Source organism: Salvelinus sp. IW2-2015, linkage group LG15 (genome assembly GCF_002910315.2).
Source record: "Salvelinus sp. IW2-2015 linkage group LG15, ASM291031v2, whole genome shotgun sequence".
In the NCBI taxonomy this organism is placed as follows: Eukaryota; Metazoa; Chordata; class Actinopteri; order Salmoniformes; family Salmonidae; genus Salvelinus; species Salvelinus sp. IW2-2015.
The window spans coordinates 44,140,094-44,156,701 of record NC_036855.1 but is presented as its reverse complement, the minus strand read 5'-3'; the positions used below and the strand labels follow the sequence as shown (position 1 = coordinate 44,156,701).

Below are 16,608 nucleotides of genomic sequence, written 5' to 3'. Positions count from 1 at the left end.
GTTTTTACTGGCTATCTGTAGGAGTCAGATGGCTTTGGAATGTGTAGGGGAGACGGGTGGAGATCTTAGAACCTAACAATGTCACTGAGGGAGAGAGGGTAATGTATARCGTTTACATTATGTCAGGATATGTTATGGTTAGCCCTCAAGGATCCTCTGGGAGGAGAAGAGACACAGTCTGGTATCAATAACCATGACAGCCTTGAGTTGGGGAGGAGTAAGCACTTTGGGGTCGAGGTCAGGTCAGATGAAGTGAGGAATAACAGACATCACTAAGGTTGTGTTTAGCAACAGAGATGCATTGGCTGTACAGTTGTGGAGGAGGAGACTCAGCCTATGAGAAAGGGTTAAATATCAGTGCTTGTGTTTAATTTTTTGTCTGAATGCAGCTGTATCGACCCTTTGGGAAGAATTAAACTTGGTTAAGCTTTCCTAGCGTCCGTGGAGTCATTTACTCTTAAAATTTGAACCTAACAAAACTAAGTGAACCCCACACATTGTTTTCTTATGTAAGAACTACTAGCATACTAATCAAACGTGCTTCAATATCTTTATATTGTTACCAATTTCACATTTATTCTGAATGAGGATGGGAATTAAGAATCTAAAGCAGTCAGCATTCTAACATCTTTCTGTAGGGATCAGGGCTCAAAATGAAAACCTGCCTTTCTGGAGAGTTTTAGCAAATTTGGAGAACTGTGTTCTTTGGTAAAAGAAGATTATCCATATATATTGGCAAATGATATTAAAAAGTGGTATCCGGCAACATTATTTGAGTGACAGAGAGAGTTACATGAGTAGCCACGTTGAGAAAGCATCCCTTACTACAGATCATAGTTAACTGTCTACTTTACTAGGGGCCATAGCGACTCATAGATAGTGTCTTCAAAGTGAAACACAATGTCTGACAAAAAGCGCTAGGTCTTTTAATGAGGTTTTAATTTTGTAATTTACCAATGCCAGCAAATTATACTGTTGGTAAACAATGTCTTAATGCCAGCATAACCTAGTGACATACACTATATCTACAAAACTATGTGGACACCCCTTCAAATTAGTGGATTCGGCTACTTCAGCAACACTCATTGCTGACAGGTGTATAAAATAGAGCACACAGCCATGCAATCTCCATAGACAAAACATTGGCAGTAGAATGGCCTTACTGAAGAGCTCAGTGACTTTCAACGTGGCACAGTCATAGGATGCCACGTTTCCAACAAGTCAGTTCGTCAACTTTCTGCCCTGCTAAAGCTGCCCCGGTCAACTGTAAGTGCTGTTATTGTGAAGTGGAAATGTCTAGGAGTAACAACGGCTCAGCTGCGAAGTGGTAGGCCACACAAGCGCACAGAACGCAGAGTGCTGTAGCACGTAAAAATCGTCTGTCCTCGGTTGAAACACACTACCGAATTCCAAACTGCCTCTGGAAGCAACATCAGCACAAGAACTGTTCATAGGGAACTTCATGAAATGGGTTTCCATGGCCGAGCAGCAAGCCTAAGATCACCATGTGCAAYGCCAAGTGTCGACTAGAGTGGTGTAAAGCTTGGCGTCATTGGACTCTGAAGCAGTGGAAACGCGTTCTCGGGAGAGATGAATCACAATTCACTATCTGGCAGTCCGATGGACTAATAAGGGTTTGGCAGATGCCTGGAGAACGCTACCTGCCCCAAAGCATAGTGCMAACTGTAAAGTTTGGTGGAGGAGGAATAATGGTCTGGGGCTGTTTTTCATGGTTCGGGCTAGGCCCCTTAGTTCCAGTGAAGGGAAATCTTAACACTACAGCATACAATGACACTCTAGACGATTCTGTGCTTCCAACTTTGTGGCAACAGTTTGGGGAAGGCCCTTTCCTGTTTCAGCATGTCAATGCCCCTGTGCACAAAGCGGTGTCCATACAGAAATTGTTTTTTCGAGATCGGTGTGGAAAAACTTGTCTGGCCTGCACAGAGCCCTGACCTCAACCCCATCGAACACCTTTGGAATGAATTGGAATGCCAACTGTGAGCCAGGCCTAATCGCCCAATATCAGTGCCCGACCCTACTAATGTTCTTGTGGCTGAATGGAAGCAAGTCCCCGCAGAAATGTTCCCACATCTAGTGGAAAGCCTTCCCAGAAGAGTAGAGGGCTTTCTCCTATAGAGCTCAATTTCTATGGAATGGTCTGCCTATCCATGTGGGAGACGCAGACTCGGTCTCAACCTTTAAGTCTTTATTGAAGACTCATCTCTTCAGTAGGTCCTATGATTGAGTGTATTCTGGCCCAGGGGTGGGAAGGTGAACGGAAAGGCAATGGAGCRACAAACCGCCCTTGCTGTCTCTGCCTAGCCGGATCCCCTCTCTCCACTGTGATTCTCTGCCTCTAACCCTATTACAGGCGCTGAGTCACTGGCTTACTGGTGCTCTTCCATGCCGTCCATAGGAGTGCGTCGTGAGTGGGTTGACGTGATCTTCCTGTCCGGGTTGGAGGCCCCCTCGGGTTCGTGCCGTGGGGGAGATCTTCGTGGACTATACTCAGCCTTGTCTCAGGGTTGTAAGTTGGTGGTTTGAAGATATCCCTCTAGTGGTGTGGGAAGAGGTAGTACCTGCAAGAGGGTGTTGTGGATGACAATGGAAAAGCTCAGAGACACAAGCCGTCCGCCACTGACATAGGTGTGCCACAAATGCGCTGGCTAGGCTACCTAGAACTTTTCATTCTACGTTATTGATGGAAATTATATTTTTAATTACAGGTGCATACCAGATGATGCACCCTGCATAAAGCAAGCTCAGCYCTATTTGTTCTATTGTCCAATTTCAGTTGTTGTGCAACCTCCTGCTATTTTAGTCTCAAATTCATACGAACAATTACAAGATTGCTGTAGTTCGACAGGTCTTTCATCTGCCCTCGGGTTTCAAGTTGGAAAACCTCATAGCCCACTGAGTGTTTTACAATGTTAAGGTTTGGAAAACTGTCCAATAGAGACCTTTCACTATTTACAGGAGTTCAGCTAACCATAATCAGAACCAGTATTATGCCACTATGAAGCTGAACAAGAATTGTTCCACTGCACCAGTTTACAGAGGGATGAGACATTAACTCGACATCTAGACTGAGTACACTTTCACAGTCATTCCATGTTTGCTTCATGCATTATCATCCTGTAAAATAAAGTTAATTTTGTACATGCTCTGTTTTCTTTACCTTTACATTAGTAAATGTTGCATTACATAGAATTTTTTTGTTGACTTGAAAGGTTATTCTTATCTCTTTTGGTTTTGTTGGTGATACTTGCTGTAGTCCGATCTTTTTGGGCCAGACTATGATCTATTATTAATGTTTAGGGTATTTCATGTACATGCATTGCCTAAATTAGTGGGGAGGAAACATGGGTGGTACAGTAGTAGCTAGCTAGAGTGCATGGATGATTCACATCATTGCTATACTATGTAAACAGAGGAACTCGCAAGAAAGAAAAATGGTTAACTTCAGTGGGGTAAGGAAATGTTCAGCCTATAAATAGCTAASTAGTTAATTTATAACTAAAACATACATTTGATTAGCTAGCCRATTTCGAGTTGATAACAATCAAGCTAAATGTATCAGCGGGATGGTTTTCTATTTGCCGAACAATGCTAAATAACGTTAGCTATGCTAACTAACATTAGTTCCTACTTGGTAGCCACAAGATTGTAACGTTTCACAGGTTACAGTTGTCTAATATGTTACTCGTTTTAGAGTAGAAGGGTTGTTATAACGTCTTGAAATGTGTGTGATGATTTATGCGCACTATGCATGATGTTAGCGGCAAACGATGTCGGAACTTCAAACGTCTTTGCTAGTTAGCTACTGTGTTAGTTATCCCGGAAAGGCTTGCTGGAACAGAAAGTGCTGGGGCGGTCCTTTGTAAAACAATAGGTCATGATTCGTTCAATTCGAAACCGGGATATCCAACCAGTGTAGGGTGCCGCCTTGAAGTCTGAGGCACAGACACAATATTATCGTTGTTTCTTGCAACACATCAAAGCCTCTCAACTAGTCAAGGACATAAAGAGGCCGATGTTAGTAAGATTAGCTGAGCTCACCTGTCAAGTAAACAAGCCAGCCGACTCCGACGGTCAAAGTTGATGTCACTTCAGTGAAGGTAATTGGTATAAATACCACCACATGTAATTTCTTATTATTACTTTGGTAATGTCGAGACTTTAATTTGTACACCCATTCAACGGCGACATCAAAACAATGCTGAATGGCTGTCCTAGCTACAGTAGCGCACCTACGATATGTTTTTAAATATACCAGATAGGTGCAATGTAGTGTTTTATAGGTGCATCCATAGTAATACGGCGCAACTGGAGAAATTAGGGTGACGTAACTTGCTCAAGCGAAGGTCACGTCGACAGTTTTGACCTTGTCACACATGTATTCGAACCAGTGAACTTTAATTAGGATACTGGCCCATCGCGTCAGGCTGGCTACTTGCCGCCGGAAAAGCGATACTTGCATGCGAAATTTAGCCACTGAATATTAATTAACATGTCATTGGCAATATCTGACATCTTTCCTTGTACAAAGGGTAACATCTACTTAACTTAGTCCACTCTGTTAGTAACCGATTATAGTTTTGGAAACGGAACTGTATTGAGATCAAATGTTTCGTCGATGAGAAATCGCAGAATTTCGGCCAAAATCCATCTTATCCTGTCCCACTGCCGGCCACTGGGCTTCCTCTTACCACCATATTTGGTAGTGAGTGGAAACGCCAACCGGATGCTTCACATTTATACATCCAGTGAAATGTCTCATTATAAACTGGGTGGTTCGAGCCCTGAATGCTGATTGGCTGATASCCGTGGTATACCACGGSTATGACAAAACATTTMTTTTTACTACTCTAATTACGTTGGTAACCAGTTTATAATAGCAATAAAGCACCTTGTGGTTTTGTGATATGACCAATATACCACAGCTAAGGGCTGTATCCGTCATGCATAAGAACAGCCCTTGGCTGTGTAATATTGGCCATATCAAACCCCCAAGGATGCCTTACTGCTTAATTGTTCAATCTGTGCCGACACTATAGGTAAGGGATAATCAACGAGAGGATATGCGGTCTATGGAAAATAATGAACTACATGGAAAGTTTGTTCTAAGACCCGCTGGCGKAGTGGAACTGACCTTCCATGGAGTTGCATTATTTTCCAGAGAACGCATAGAGCCCCGAGTTGATTATACCCTTTCATACTATGGCTATAATTGAACACATTTGCCAGTAGAAATGTGTTCAACATCCACTGAAGTAGATAGCAAGTTTACTAGATGGCTAAAGTAGTCCCCATGGTAACCAGACAGACTTGCTAGTTTAACTAACCAATCTATCAGTCCTAGCTTGCCACTGACAATCAAATTTGCCAATGCCAATAATGTTTTCAATTAGACTTCTTCAAACGCCGCTCAAACATAGAACATTAAGAATTAACTAGCCATTGAAGTATACAAATATAGCGTGTGTTATAGGATGTTATACCATGGCATTGTTGAATACTCATTTCTTATTGGCTTGAAGGGCATTCTAGAGCGTGCATTATTTTCCTATAACGCATGGTATATCGGCACAGCAGAATTCAATGGCTATAGTTCATTCTTACATTTAGTTTGAGCTGCTTTTTAAAGCAAAAGTTGAATTGAAAACATTGGTATTGTTTAATTAGATTTTCATAAAGATTTTAGATTTTCCTAGCAAGCTAGGACTGATGGTTTGGTTAGCCCAACTAGCAAGTGTTTGGTTACCATGGCAACTACYGTAGCCATCCATTTAATTTGCCAGCTACTTAAGTGGATGTTGAACAGATTTCTAGCAGCAAATCTGTTTATCACTTTTATACCATGGCTATAATTATCAACAAGGGGCTATGCATTCTATGGAAAATAATGAACGACGTGGAAGGTGTGTTCCACAACATGCTAGCTGATGTCAAATTAATTTCTCAACTCCTAATATTGAGCAAATTACTCATTGGAGCCAATTACTCACCGGAGCATCTGACATGGGCTTAGAAAAAGCACCCGCCGGAAGGCTATCAGTGCAGCAAGTGCTGCTGGTAAGCTTTCTTGACTTGGGCATGGTTTCTAGATAGGGCCACACCTCATTCATTAAACATTAGCTTACATTTTGTATCATCTGACTCTTTCTGCCAACCAACACACACCTGTCACCAACCTAAACAAAAATGTACCTTTTTTTCTTGAGCTTACTGAGTATACACCTGATCTTTTCATGACTGACCAGGTGAAAGCTATGATCCCTTTTTGATGTCACTCGTTAAATCCGCTTCAAATCAGTGTAGATGAACGGGAGGAGACAGGTTAAAAATATATATTGAGACAATTGAGAATGTGGGTCATTCAGGGGGTGAATGGGCAAGGACAAATATTTAAGTGCCTTTGAACGGGGTAGGGTAGTAGGTGCCAGGTACACCGGTTTGAGTGTGTCGAACTAACGCTGCTGGGTTAAGTTTCCCTTGTGTATCAAGAATGGTCCACCACCCAAAGGACATCCAGCCACCTTGACACAACAGTGGGAAGCATTGGGGTCAACATGGGCCAGCATCCCTGTGGAATGCTTTTGACACCTTGTAGAGTCCATGCACCAATGAATTGAGGCTGTTCTGAGAGCAAAAGGGGGTGGGGTGGTGCACAGCTCAATATTATGAAGGTGTTCCTTATGTTTGGTATACTCAGTGTATGTGCTAATGTTACAATAATTCAGTGAAAAGCATTAGCTGACACACCCCAAAAAAATTTGTAGAGGTATTGATTAACAGAAGATAAACTGTATGAAAATAAAGTCTCACCCTAAATGCTCCAAAAATGTTATGAATAAACCTCAGCAAACATTTTGAAACGGTGATTGAGATTTTTCCCGTGAAATTGTTGGGAGCATAGATGGGATGTGCAACTTTCTATGCATCTCTTTGCAGGGACCAGGCTTGTCCTGTGGGGTCACCTGCAGTTATGAATGTGAACAATGATGTGGAAAAGCTTTTAAATGGTGAAGGACTAGAAGTGAACGACGAGTTCGATTCGGCACCCGCAGAGGTCCAAGCAGTTGCCTTGAGGAAAACGATAACCTACATCGTCAGCGCTGTCATCTTCAATGAAAAGGTAGTGAGCAATGAACTCTGTAAGGATAAGGGATTAATTCACCAAGCTAAAGAGCTAAGTAAGTTAATTAGGTCACTTACTAACCTGACACATTACCATTCTATCATGCAGAAGTCCGCATGGCCTAAGGACATTAGACTTCTGTGGCCTTTGTCTAAAATAAATGTACAGTAGGAATTGATGGCACTTACATTTCCAGTTAAACTTAATTCCTGCTTTAAAAATGTTTCAAACATGATATAGCTCATTTCTACATAATTTACATAAGTTTTGATTTGTGTTCACACCCCTTTGCTATGACACTCCAAATTGAGCTCAGGTGCATCCATATTCCTTTGATCATCCTTGATGTCACACCAAACTTGGAGTCCACCTGTGCCAATTCAATTGTTTGGACATGATTTAGAAAGACACACCTGTCTATATAAGGTCCCACAGTGCAATTCAGAGCAGAAACTATACTATGAAGTCCAAGGAATTGTCCATAGATCTCAGAGATACAATTGTTATGAGGCATATCTGGGGAAGGGTATAAAAAAAATGTCTAGAGTGTTGAAAGTTTCCAAGAGCACAGTGGTCTCCATCATTGGGAAATGGAAGAAATGTCAAAAGTCTCAGACTTTGCCTAGAACTGGCCATCCAACCAAACTAAGCAACTGGGCAAGAAGGACCTTGGTCAGAGAGGTGACCAAGAACCCAATGACCACTGACCGAACTACAGAGTTCTTTGGCTGAGATGGAAGAACCTGCCAGTAATAATGATTGTTAAAATCCCGAAATATGATTTGGCACCTAGCCATGCAATATCATAAGGTACTGCCTTCATTACCTTGTTTAGGAAGCTCATTKGATCCCAGGGCGGGGTAAAATGTACATATGTTTTCCACTTTTGCAGACAGCTACAGCTAGCTTTTAAGTTTTGGTAGTGGCGCACTGAATAATTAAAGCTAGTCGGCGAAGCTTTGATCAGCATGGATATCTGAAAATGGCTGGGCACTGCCAAGAGCAAAAACTGAGGACCATGTTGAGACCGATGCCGAGTAGCCTGCTAGCCTGACCAGAGGTTGAGGAGAGCAGCAAATGCAATACCCACCCATCCCCCTCGCCGCCTGCTGACCAAAAAGATCGAAATGAGCCATGGCCTAGCACCAGTAGCATGAGGGTAACATCACAACAAACACCTGCACCTCCGTTACCCCAGCCACTAGCACCTGACGACATCTGTGAGGAGCCAGCACAGGTTTGTCTCGACACTTACCTGTGCCGCATTTTCAGTGGGAGAAAGCGCCTGGTTGAAGACCAGAGTGGCTTGAATATTCCCGCAAGGCAGATTTATTTATTTATTTTATTTCACCTTTATTTAACCAGGTAGGCAAATTGAGAACACGTTCTCATTTACAATTGCGACCTGGCCAAGATAAAGCAAAGCAGTTCGACACATACAACAACACATAGTTACACATGGAGTAAAACAAACATACAGTCAATAATACAGTGAAAAATCAGTCTATATACAATATGAGCAAGTGAGATAAGGGAGGTGAAGGCAAACAAAATATATATATAAATAAATAAAAATATAAAAAGGCCATGGTGGCGAAGTAAATACAATATAGCAAGTTAAAAAAGTCGAGTAGAGATAGTAGAGAGAAATAATGGGGTGCAAAGGAGCAAAATAAATAAATACAGTAGGTAAAGAGGTAGTCGTTTGGGCTAAATTATAGATGGGCTATGTACAGGTGCAGTAATCTATGAGCTGCTCTGACAGCTGGTGCTTAAAGCTAGTGAGGGAATAAGTGTTTCCAGTTTCAGAGATTATTGTAGTTCGTTCCAGTCATTGGCAGCAGAGAACTAACTGGAGGAGAGGCGGCCAAAGGAGGATTTGGCTTTGGGGTGACCAGAAAGATATACCTGCTGGAGGCGGTGCTACAGGTGGGTGTTGCTATGGTGACCAGCGAGCTGAGATAAGGGGGGACTTTACTCAAGGGTCTTGTAGATGACCTGGAGCCAGTGGGTTTAGCGACGAGTATGAAGCGAGGGCTAGCCAACGAGAGCGTACAGGTCGCAGTGGTGGGTAGTATATGGGGCTTTGGTGACAAAACGGATGGCACTGTGATAGACTGCATCCAATTTAATGAGTAGGGTATTGGAGGCTATTTTGTAAATGACATCGCCGAAGTCAGTTTTACGAGGGTATGTTTGGCAGCATGAGTGAAGGATGCTTTGTTGCGAAATAGGAAGCCAATTCTAGATTTAACTTTGGATTGGAGATGCTTAATGTGAGTCTGGAAGGAGAGTTTACAGTCTAACCAGACACCTAGGTAGTTGTCCACATATTCTAAGTCAGAACTGTCCAGAGAGTGATGCTGGACGGGTGGGGCAGGTAGCGATCGGTTGAAGAGCATGCATTTAGTTTTACTTGTATTTAAGAGCAGTTGGAGGCCACGGAAGGAGAGTTGTATGGCATTGAAGCTCGTCTGGAGGGTTGTTAAGTGTCCAAAGAAGGGCCAGAAGCATACAGAATGGTGTCATCTGCGTAGAGGTGGATCAGAGCAGCAGCAAGAGCGACATYATTTATGTATATAGAGAAGAGAGTCGCCCCAAGAATTGAACCCTGTGGCACCCCCAGAGACTGCCAGAGTCCCGGACAACAGGCCCTCCAATTTGACACACTGATCTCTGTCTGAGAAGTRGTTGGTGAACCAGGCGAGGCAATCATTTGAGAAACCAAGGCTATCGAGTCTGCCGATGAGGATGTGGTGATTGAGAGTCGAAAGCCTTGGCCAGGTCAACGAATACGGCTGCACGCTCAAGGTCGTTTAGGACCTTGAGCGTGGCTGAGGTGCACCCATGACCAGCTCTGAAACCAGATTGCATAGCGAAAAAGGTGCGGTGGGATTCAAAATGGTCAGTAATCTGTTTGACTTGGCTTTCGAAGACATTAGAAAAGGCAGGGTAGGATAGATATAGGTCTGTAGCAGTTTGGGTCAAGAGTGTTCCCCCCCCCTTTGAGGAGGAGGAGGATGACCGCAGCTGATTTCCAATCTTTGGGAATCTCAGACGATACGAAAGAGGTGGAACAGGCTAGTAATAGGGGTTGCAACAATTTCAGCAGATAATTTTAGAAAGGGTCCAGATTGTCTAGCCCGGCTGATTTGTAGGGGTCCAGATTTTGCAGCTCCTTCAGAACATCAGCTGACTGGATTTGGGAGAAATGGGGAAGGCCTGGGCAAGTTGCTGTGGGGGATGCAGTGCTTAAGGATAGGAATGATGATGGTGTCTTAAGAATCGTTGACAGACATGTTCTCCACTTGGTTCTGGAGCTGGTCTCCACCTCCCTGTTTCTTCTTCTTCCCTCCATCCTGCTGCTTCTTCTGCTTCTTGGACGTCTCCACGTCAATAGGCGCAGGCTTCACAAACTTCAGCATCTYTGTCATACCTGGAGGCATGAAGTTCCGGAGTACCTCTGGAATGACGACACCCTCTTCGGTCTGGTACGTCTCCAGGATAGCACACATTACACGTGTGGTGGCACACATGGTTGCGTTGAGCATGTGCACATAGTAGGGGTAGCCAGGTGGAAAGCATGGCCAGCCGTAGAAAAATGCTTATTGAAATTCTCAATTATAGTGGATTTATCGGTGGTGAGTTTCCTATCCTCAGTGGTGGGCAGCTGGGAGGAGGTGTTCTTATTCTCCATGGACTTTACAGTGTACCAGAACTTTTTTGAGTTTGTGTTGCAGGAAGCAAATTTCTACTTGAAAAAGCTAGCCTTTTCTAACTGCCTGTGTATATTGGTTTCTAGCTTCCTTGAAAAGTTGCATATCACGGGGCTGTTCGATGCTAATGCACAACGCCACAGGATGTTTTTGTGTTAGTTAAGGGCAGTCAGGGCTGGAGAGAACCAAGGGCTATATCTGTTCCTGGTTCTAAATTTCTTGAATGGGGCATGCTTATTTAAGATGGTGAGGAAGGCATTTWAAAAACAAACAGGCATCCTCTACTGATGGGATGAGGTCAATATCCATCCAGGATACCCGGGCCAGGTCGATTAGAAAGGCCTGCTCGCTGAAGTGTTTCAGGRAGCRTTTGACAGTGATGAGTGGAGGTCGTTTGACCGCTGACCCATTACGGATGCAGGCAGTGAGGCAGTGATCGCTGAGATCTTGGTTGAAAACAGCAGAGGTGTATTTAGAGGGCAAGTTGGTTAGGATGATATCTATAAGGGTGCCCGTGTTTACGGCTTTTGGGTGATACCTGGTAGGTTCATTGATMATTTGTGTGAGATTGAGGGCATCAAGCTTAGATTGTAGGATGGCTGGGGTGTTAAGCATGTCCCAGTTTAGGTCACCTAGCAGCACGAGCTCTGAAGATAGATGGGGGGCAATCAGTTCACATATGGTGTCCAGAGCACAGCTAGGGGCAGAGGGTGGTCTATAGCAGGCGGAAACGGTGAGAGACTTGTTTTTAGAGAGGTGGATTTTTAAAAGTAGAAGTTCAAATTGTTTGTGTACAGACCTGGATAGTAGGACAGAACTCTGCAGGCTATCTCTGCAGTAGATTGCAACACCGCCCCCTTTGGCCGTTCTATCTTGTCTGAAAATGTTGTAGTTAGGGATGGAGGTTTCAGAGTTTTTGGTGGTCTTCCTAAGCCAGGATTCAGACACGGCTAGGACATCCGGGTTGGCTGAGTGTGCTAAAGCAGTGAATAAAACAAACTTAGGGAGGAGGCTTCTAATGTTAACATGCATGAAACCAAGGCTATTACGGTTACAGAAGTCATCAAAAAAGAGTGCCTGAGGAATATGAGTGGAGCTAGGCACTGCAGGGCCTGGATTCACCTCTACATCACCAGAGGAACAGAGGGGGAGTAGGATACGGGTACGGCTAAAAGCTATGAGAAATGGTCGTCTAGGACGTCCGGAACAGAGTAAAAGGAGCAGGTTTCTGGGGCGATAAAATAGCTTCAAGGTATAATGTACAGACAAAGGTATGGTAGGATGTGAATACAGTGAAGGTAAACCTAGGCATTGAATGATGAGAGAGATATTGTCTCTTGAAACATCATTGAAACCAGGTGATGTCATYGCATGTGTGGGTGGTGGAACTGGATAAGGTATAATGAGCAGGGCTAGAGGCTCTACAGTGAAATAAGCCAATAAACACTAACCAGAACAGCAATGGACAAGGCATATTGACATTAAGGAGAGGCATGCTTAGCCGAGTGATCATAAGGGTCCAGTGAGTAGTGAGGTTGGTTGGGGTCACGGCGATTCAGACAGCTAGCCGGGCCATGGGTAGCAAGCTGGCAGAGGATGGAGGTCTGTTTTTAGCCACCTCGTGCGTTTCCGTCGGTAGATTGGTGGGGTTCCGTGTGGTAGAGGGGACCAATCCAAATGGCAAAATAGTTATAGTGGCCCAAGAAAATTGTCCGATAGACCTATTCAGATAGCAGCCGATAAGACAGCTAACGATTAGCGGGCCGCAGATGGGCCTTCAGGTTGCGACGGAGGGGCCAGTTGGATAACTCCCTCGGGCAGATAACCTCGGTAGTCCAGTCGTGAAGGCCCGGTGGGGGCTCCGCATCTGCAGTAAAACGGGTCCGGATAGGTGATTGTAACCCAGGAGTGGCTGATGGAACTCTTCAGCTGGATCGCTCCAGAATAATTTGTTTGTTCCGGGACCGACGGTAGCCAGTAGTCACTCGGATAGCAGCCAGCTAGCTGCAAGATCCAGGTGTAAATGTCCAGAGCTTGYGGTAGAAATCCGGGGATATGGAGAGAAAATAGGTCCGGTATGCTCTGGTCTGAGTCGCGTTGTACAAAACTGGCAACGGCTTTTTGAGCTAAAGGATAGCTGATGACCGCCAACCGTGGTTAGCTGAATACTAACGTTAGCCAGTGAACTAGCTAGCTTCTGTTGTGGATTTCAGATTTSAGGTGAATAATACCTTATTTATTTTTTTATTGGTGAGGCGGGTTGCAGGAGAGTTGAAGTTGAGTTTCGAAAGAATATATGCGAAGAAAATTTGTATATATGTATGTATGTGTATATATATATATATATATATACACAGTAGGGAGAACAAGTATTTGATACACTGACGATTTTGCAGGTTCTCCTACTTACAAAGCTGTAATTTTTTTGGTAATTTTGTAATTTTTATCATAGGTACACTTCATCTGTGAGACGGAATCTAAAACAAAAATCCAGAAAATGGTCGCCGTGTCAGAATGATTCATTCAATGGTTTTCCCCTCATGTAAGCCTGGTTGTTTGGCAGATTTTTTTTTAATGTAACGTACTATTTACTTTAAGCCATTGCTTTTTACTTCAATGCATGTTAGATTTGTGATTCTTAATGTCATTGCTTGCTTTTGCGGGTCTAATTCCTATTGATCGATATACAGCTTTCCCTTAATTTATGGGTATAGGAAAGTAGCCTGTTGGTKGTGCTCTGAGGTGAGCCCTGGCATGGTGTTCCTGTTGTCCTGGCTGTCCACATAAGTGGTGCTGAAATTGGCAGTGAATCCTTTCATCGCACTAACTGACAGTAGCCTTCTGTCCATGGTCCTGAATCAATGGTTATGGTGTGTTTTAATTAGCTCATCACTTGGGCTACCAGTCTTCGTGGGGCTTCTCTTCAACATCCCATGCTTTCTTGTGTGCAAAATTGCAGTTGTGTATATGGCTGCATTTCAGATAGGCCTAGATTTTTGTATGTCGCAGTAGTATAGGACCAATAGCGTGGTTAGACATTTCAGCATGCCCGTTCTTTATGCTTTTGTGGCCTACCACGCCATGGCTGAGCAGTTGTTGCTCTTTGACGTTTCCACTTCACAATAACAGCACTTAGTTGACCGAGGAAGCCCKATCAGGGCAGAAATTTGACCAACTGACTTGTTGAAAAGGTGGCATCCTATGACTGGGCCATGTTGGAAGGCACTGAGCTCTTCAGTAAGGCCATTCTGCCAATGTTTGTCTATGGAGATTGCATGGCTGCACTCAATTTCATACACCCGTTAGGAACGGGTGTGGCCGAATCCATTAATTTGGAAGGGTGTGTGTACACATGGCTGTGTTTCAGATAAATGTTTGTACATTTGAACAGCAGTAGAACCAATCTACCTTGTTTTATTAGGGCTCCCCATGGATGTAACATGCCCCCTTAGGAATGTCATCCTGGAGTAAGGTCTGCAAGGGGTATGAATAGTTTCTGGTACTGTTTAAAAATATATATATTTAAGACATCTCATTACACTTTTCATCAAGGTGCATCCTATTGTACGTACGTGTGTGTGTCACCTGTATTTGCAGAATGAGGTGCTCATGGTGCAGGAGGCCAAGGAGAATTGCTACAAACAGTGGTACCTTCCAGCTGGCCGTATGGAAGAGGGAGAGAGCATTGTGGAGGCCATGAGAAGGGAAGTGAAGGAAGAGGCTGGATTTGACTGCAAACCCATCACCCTGGTTCTGGTCCAAGAACAGGGGCCACAGTGGATCCGATTTGTTTTCTTGGCGGAGATTACAGGTAAAAGTTTATCCACGTATTTCAGCTTTTCATACAAATGGCAGGCTTAGAGTTGTGCTCAGCTTTTATATTATTCAAGAATGAGTGGGTGGGTATATACAAGTATGTGGACACCTTTCARCCACACCCGTTGCAGGTGTATAAAATCAAGCACGCAGCCCTGCAATCTCCCTAGCCAAACATTGGCAGAATGGCCTTACTGAAGAGCKCAGTGACTTTCAATGTGGCACTGTCATTGGTTGCCACCATTCCAACAAGTCAATTTGTCAAGTTTTGTTTTGAACTTCTTGTATTCCTCAGGACTCGGCAGCATTGATTAGTTACTTTTTTCACTGCTGTTCCCGCATATTTTCCTCCCTTAGGAGGCTCCCTGAAGACGACGGCAGAGGCTGATGGAGAGTCTCTCCAGGCTCAGTGGTGGGACCAAGACTCCCCACTCACCTTGAGGGGTCGTGACATCCTCAGACTCATCGATACCGCCCTGAAATACAGAAAGAAGCCCTGGCATCCTGTGGCTCACCCTATAGACATGTGCTGCCATGTTGTTGTACAGCGACTTCTCCTCACCTTCAGCAGCTCTGATGGGGTGCTTTGGCTCCTTTTGGGCAACATTAAGGACCTGCACCTCCCTGTGGCCGTGTCTGTGAAAACCCACACAGTCACATGGGCGGCCAACAAATTGGTACAAGAGGCCATGCCCTCCTCCTACTACGACCTCAACGTCAACACAAGGGGAATCCTGGGACTACAGCACAATGGAAGGGTCCCTGGGAAGACAGATGGACTCTGCTTCAACACAGTGGTGTCTTTAGAACACACTGGGGAGGGGCCACACACCAGTCAACCACCACTGATCGAGAGCCCTCGCTTTCAGTGGTACAAAGTGGAGAATCCTCAGCTAAGAGACCAGATTCAACAGAGAATAACTACTGGGTCCTTCCTTCCAGTGCATAGTCTCTACTAAGGAGGGGGTGAAATGACATTCCAAAAACAATACACTTTTTACTTGAAGATGATTTTGGGAATGCATTAGGAATGTGTGGGGCAAGTACCTGTCTATGAGTGGCCAAAAGACATATGTACCTTTGAGAGCAGACATTACAATGTTTATCAATTTGTACATTTGTCAAACACTAATCCAGAGCGACTGACAGTCAGAAAATGTACTCTTTGTACTGGTCCCCCATGGGAATCGACCCACAACCCTGGCGTTGCAAGCGCCATGCTCTACCAACAGCCACACAGGACCACCATTCCAAAAACTGCTGGAAAAGATTGCAAAAAAACTTTTCAGAAATAATTTGGGAAAAATGGACTGCAATACCCTTTTGATCAAATGTTCAATCAAGTCTGCTATTATTCAAAAACTACATTTAGCTACCAAACATGATCTAGCTTCATGATATGATCCATTTTAGATAATCCGCATGAAATCTAATACCCATGGAAGAAAAATCGATTTACTGTTATGAAAGCATGACATAGGTTGATTCAGCAATATGATGTTATGGCACGCACAGGGTGACTTCTAACAGTACAAAGCAAAAATAATCTCTTCAGCTATCACATTGTAGGAGAGGGACGCAAACTTCAAWGCAGATACTCTCAGCATTATATTTGGTTGCACTACTGCTCATGTCGCTGAGTCTGTTTAAAATACAGAAAACCAACTCTTAGTAAGCTAAATACTTTGAGGCTCATCTCAATCAAATCTCAATTGTTAAGTTGCATGATCATACTTTAGAAAGGATTGTACAGAGACTGATGTTTAAAACAATGTATTAAGACCGATGTGTATAGTGACCCTGGTCCACATAAGACATCACCTCAACACAGAAATAAAATGTGAAAAGGCAAGCACATAGTGTTTTTTGTCATGAATCTTAATCTGGAAGCAACTCCATAGAGTGGTTGCTAGCTGGCACAGCCACAAAGTA

The 16,608-nt window shown here is 43.8% G+C and overlaps 1 protein-coding gene across 5 annotated transcripts; it reads left to right on the top strand.

Annotated features, from left to right (window-relative positions):
• The first annotated feature begins 3,936 nt into the window (after positions 1–3,936).
• Positions 3,937–15,824, top strand: nudt18 (nudix (nucleoside diphosphate linked moiety X)-type motif 18). 5 transcript variants are annotated; one of them, XM_070447161.1, is made up of 5 exons: positions 4,038–4,121; positions 6,958–7,141; positions 14,282–14,343; positions 14,458–14,671; positions 15,034–15,824. In XM_070447161.1, the coding sequence occupies exons 4-5, from the start codon at positions 14,470–14,472 to the stop codon at positions 15,633–15,635; spliced, it is 804 nt and encodes a 267-aa protein (XP_070303262.1). In that variant the 5' UTR covers positions 4,038–4,121; positions 6,958–7,141; positions 14,282–14,343; positions 14,458–14,469; the 3' UTR covers positions 15,636–15,824. The 5 variants fall into 5 exon arrangements, with proteins under 5 accessions (XP_023856796.1, XP_023856798.1, XP_070303262.1 ...); XM_024001028.2 differs by lacking the exon at positions 14,282–14,343 and having other exon boundaries at positions 3,937–4,121; XM_024001033.2 differs by lacking the exons at positions 4,038–4,121; positions 6,958–7,141 and adding an exon at positions 13,343–13,402.
• The last annotated feature ends 784 nt before the right edge of the window (positions 15,825–16,608 follow it).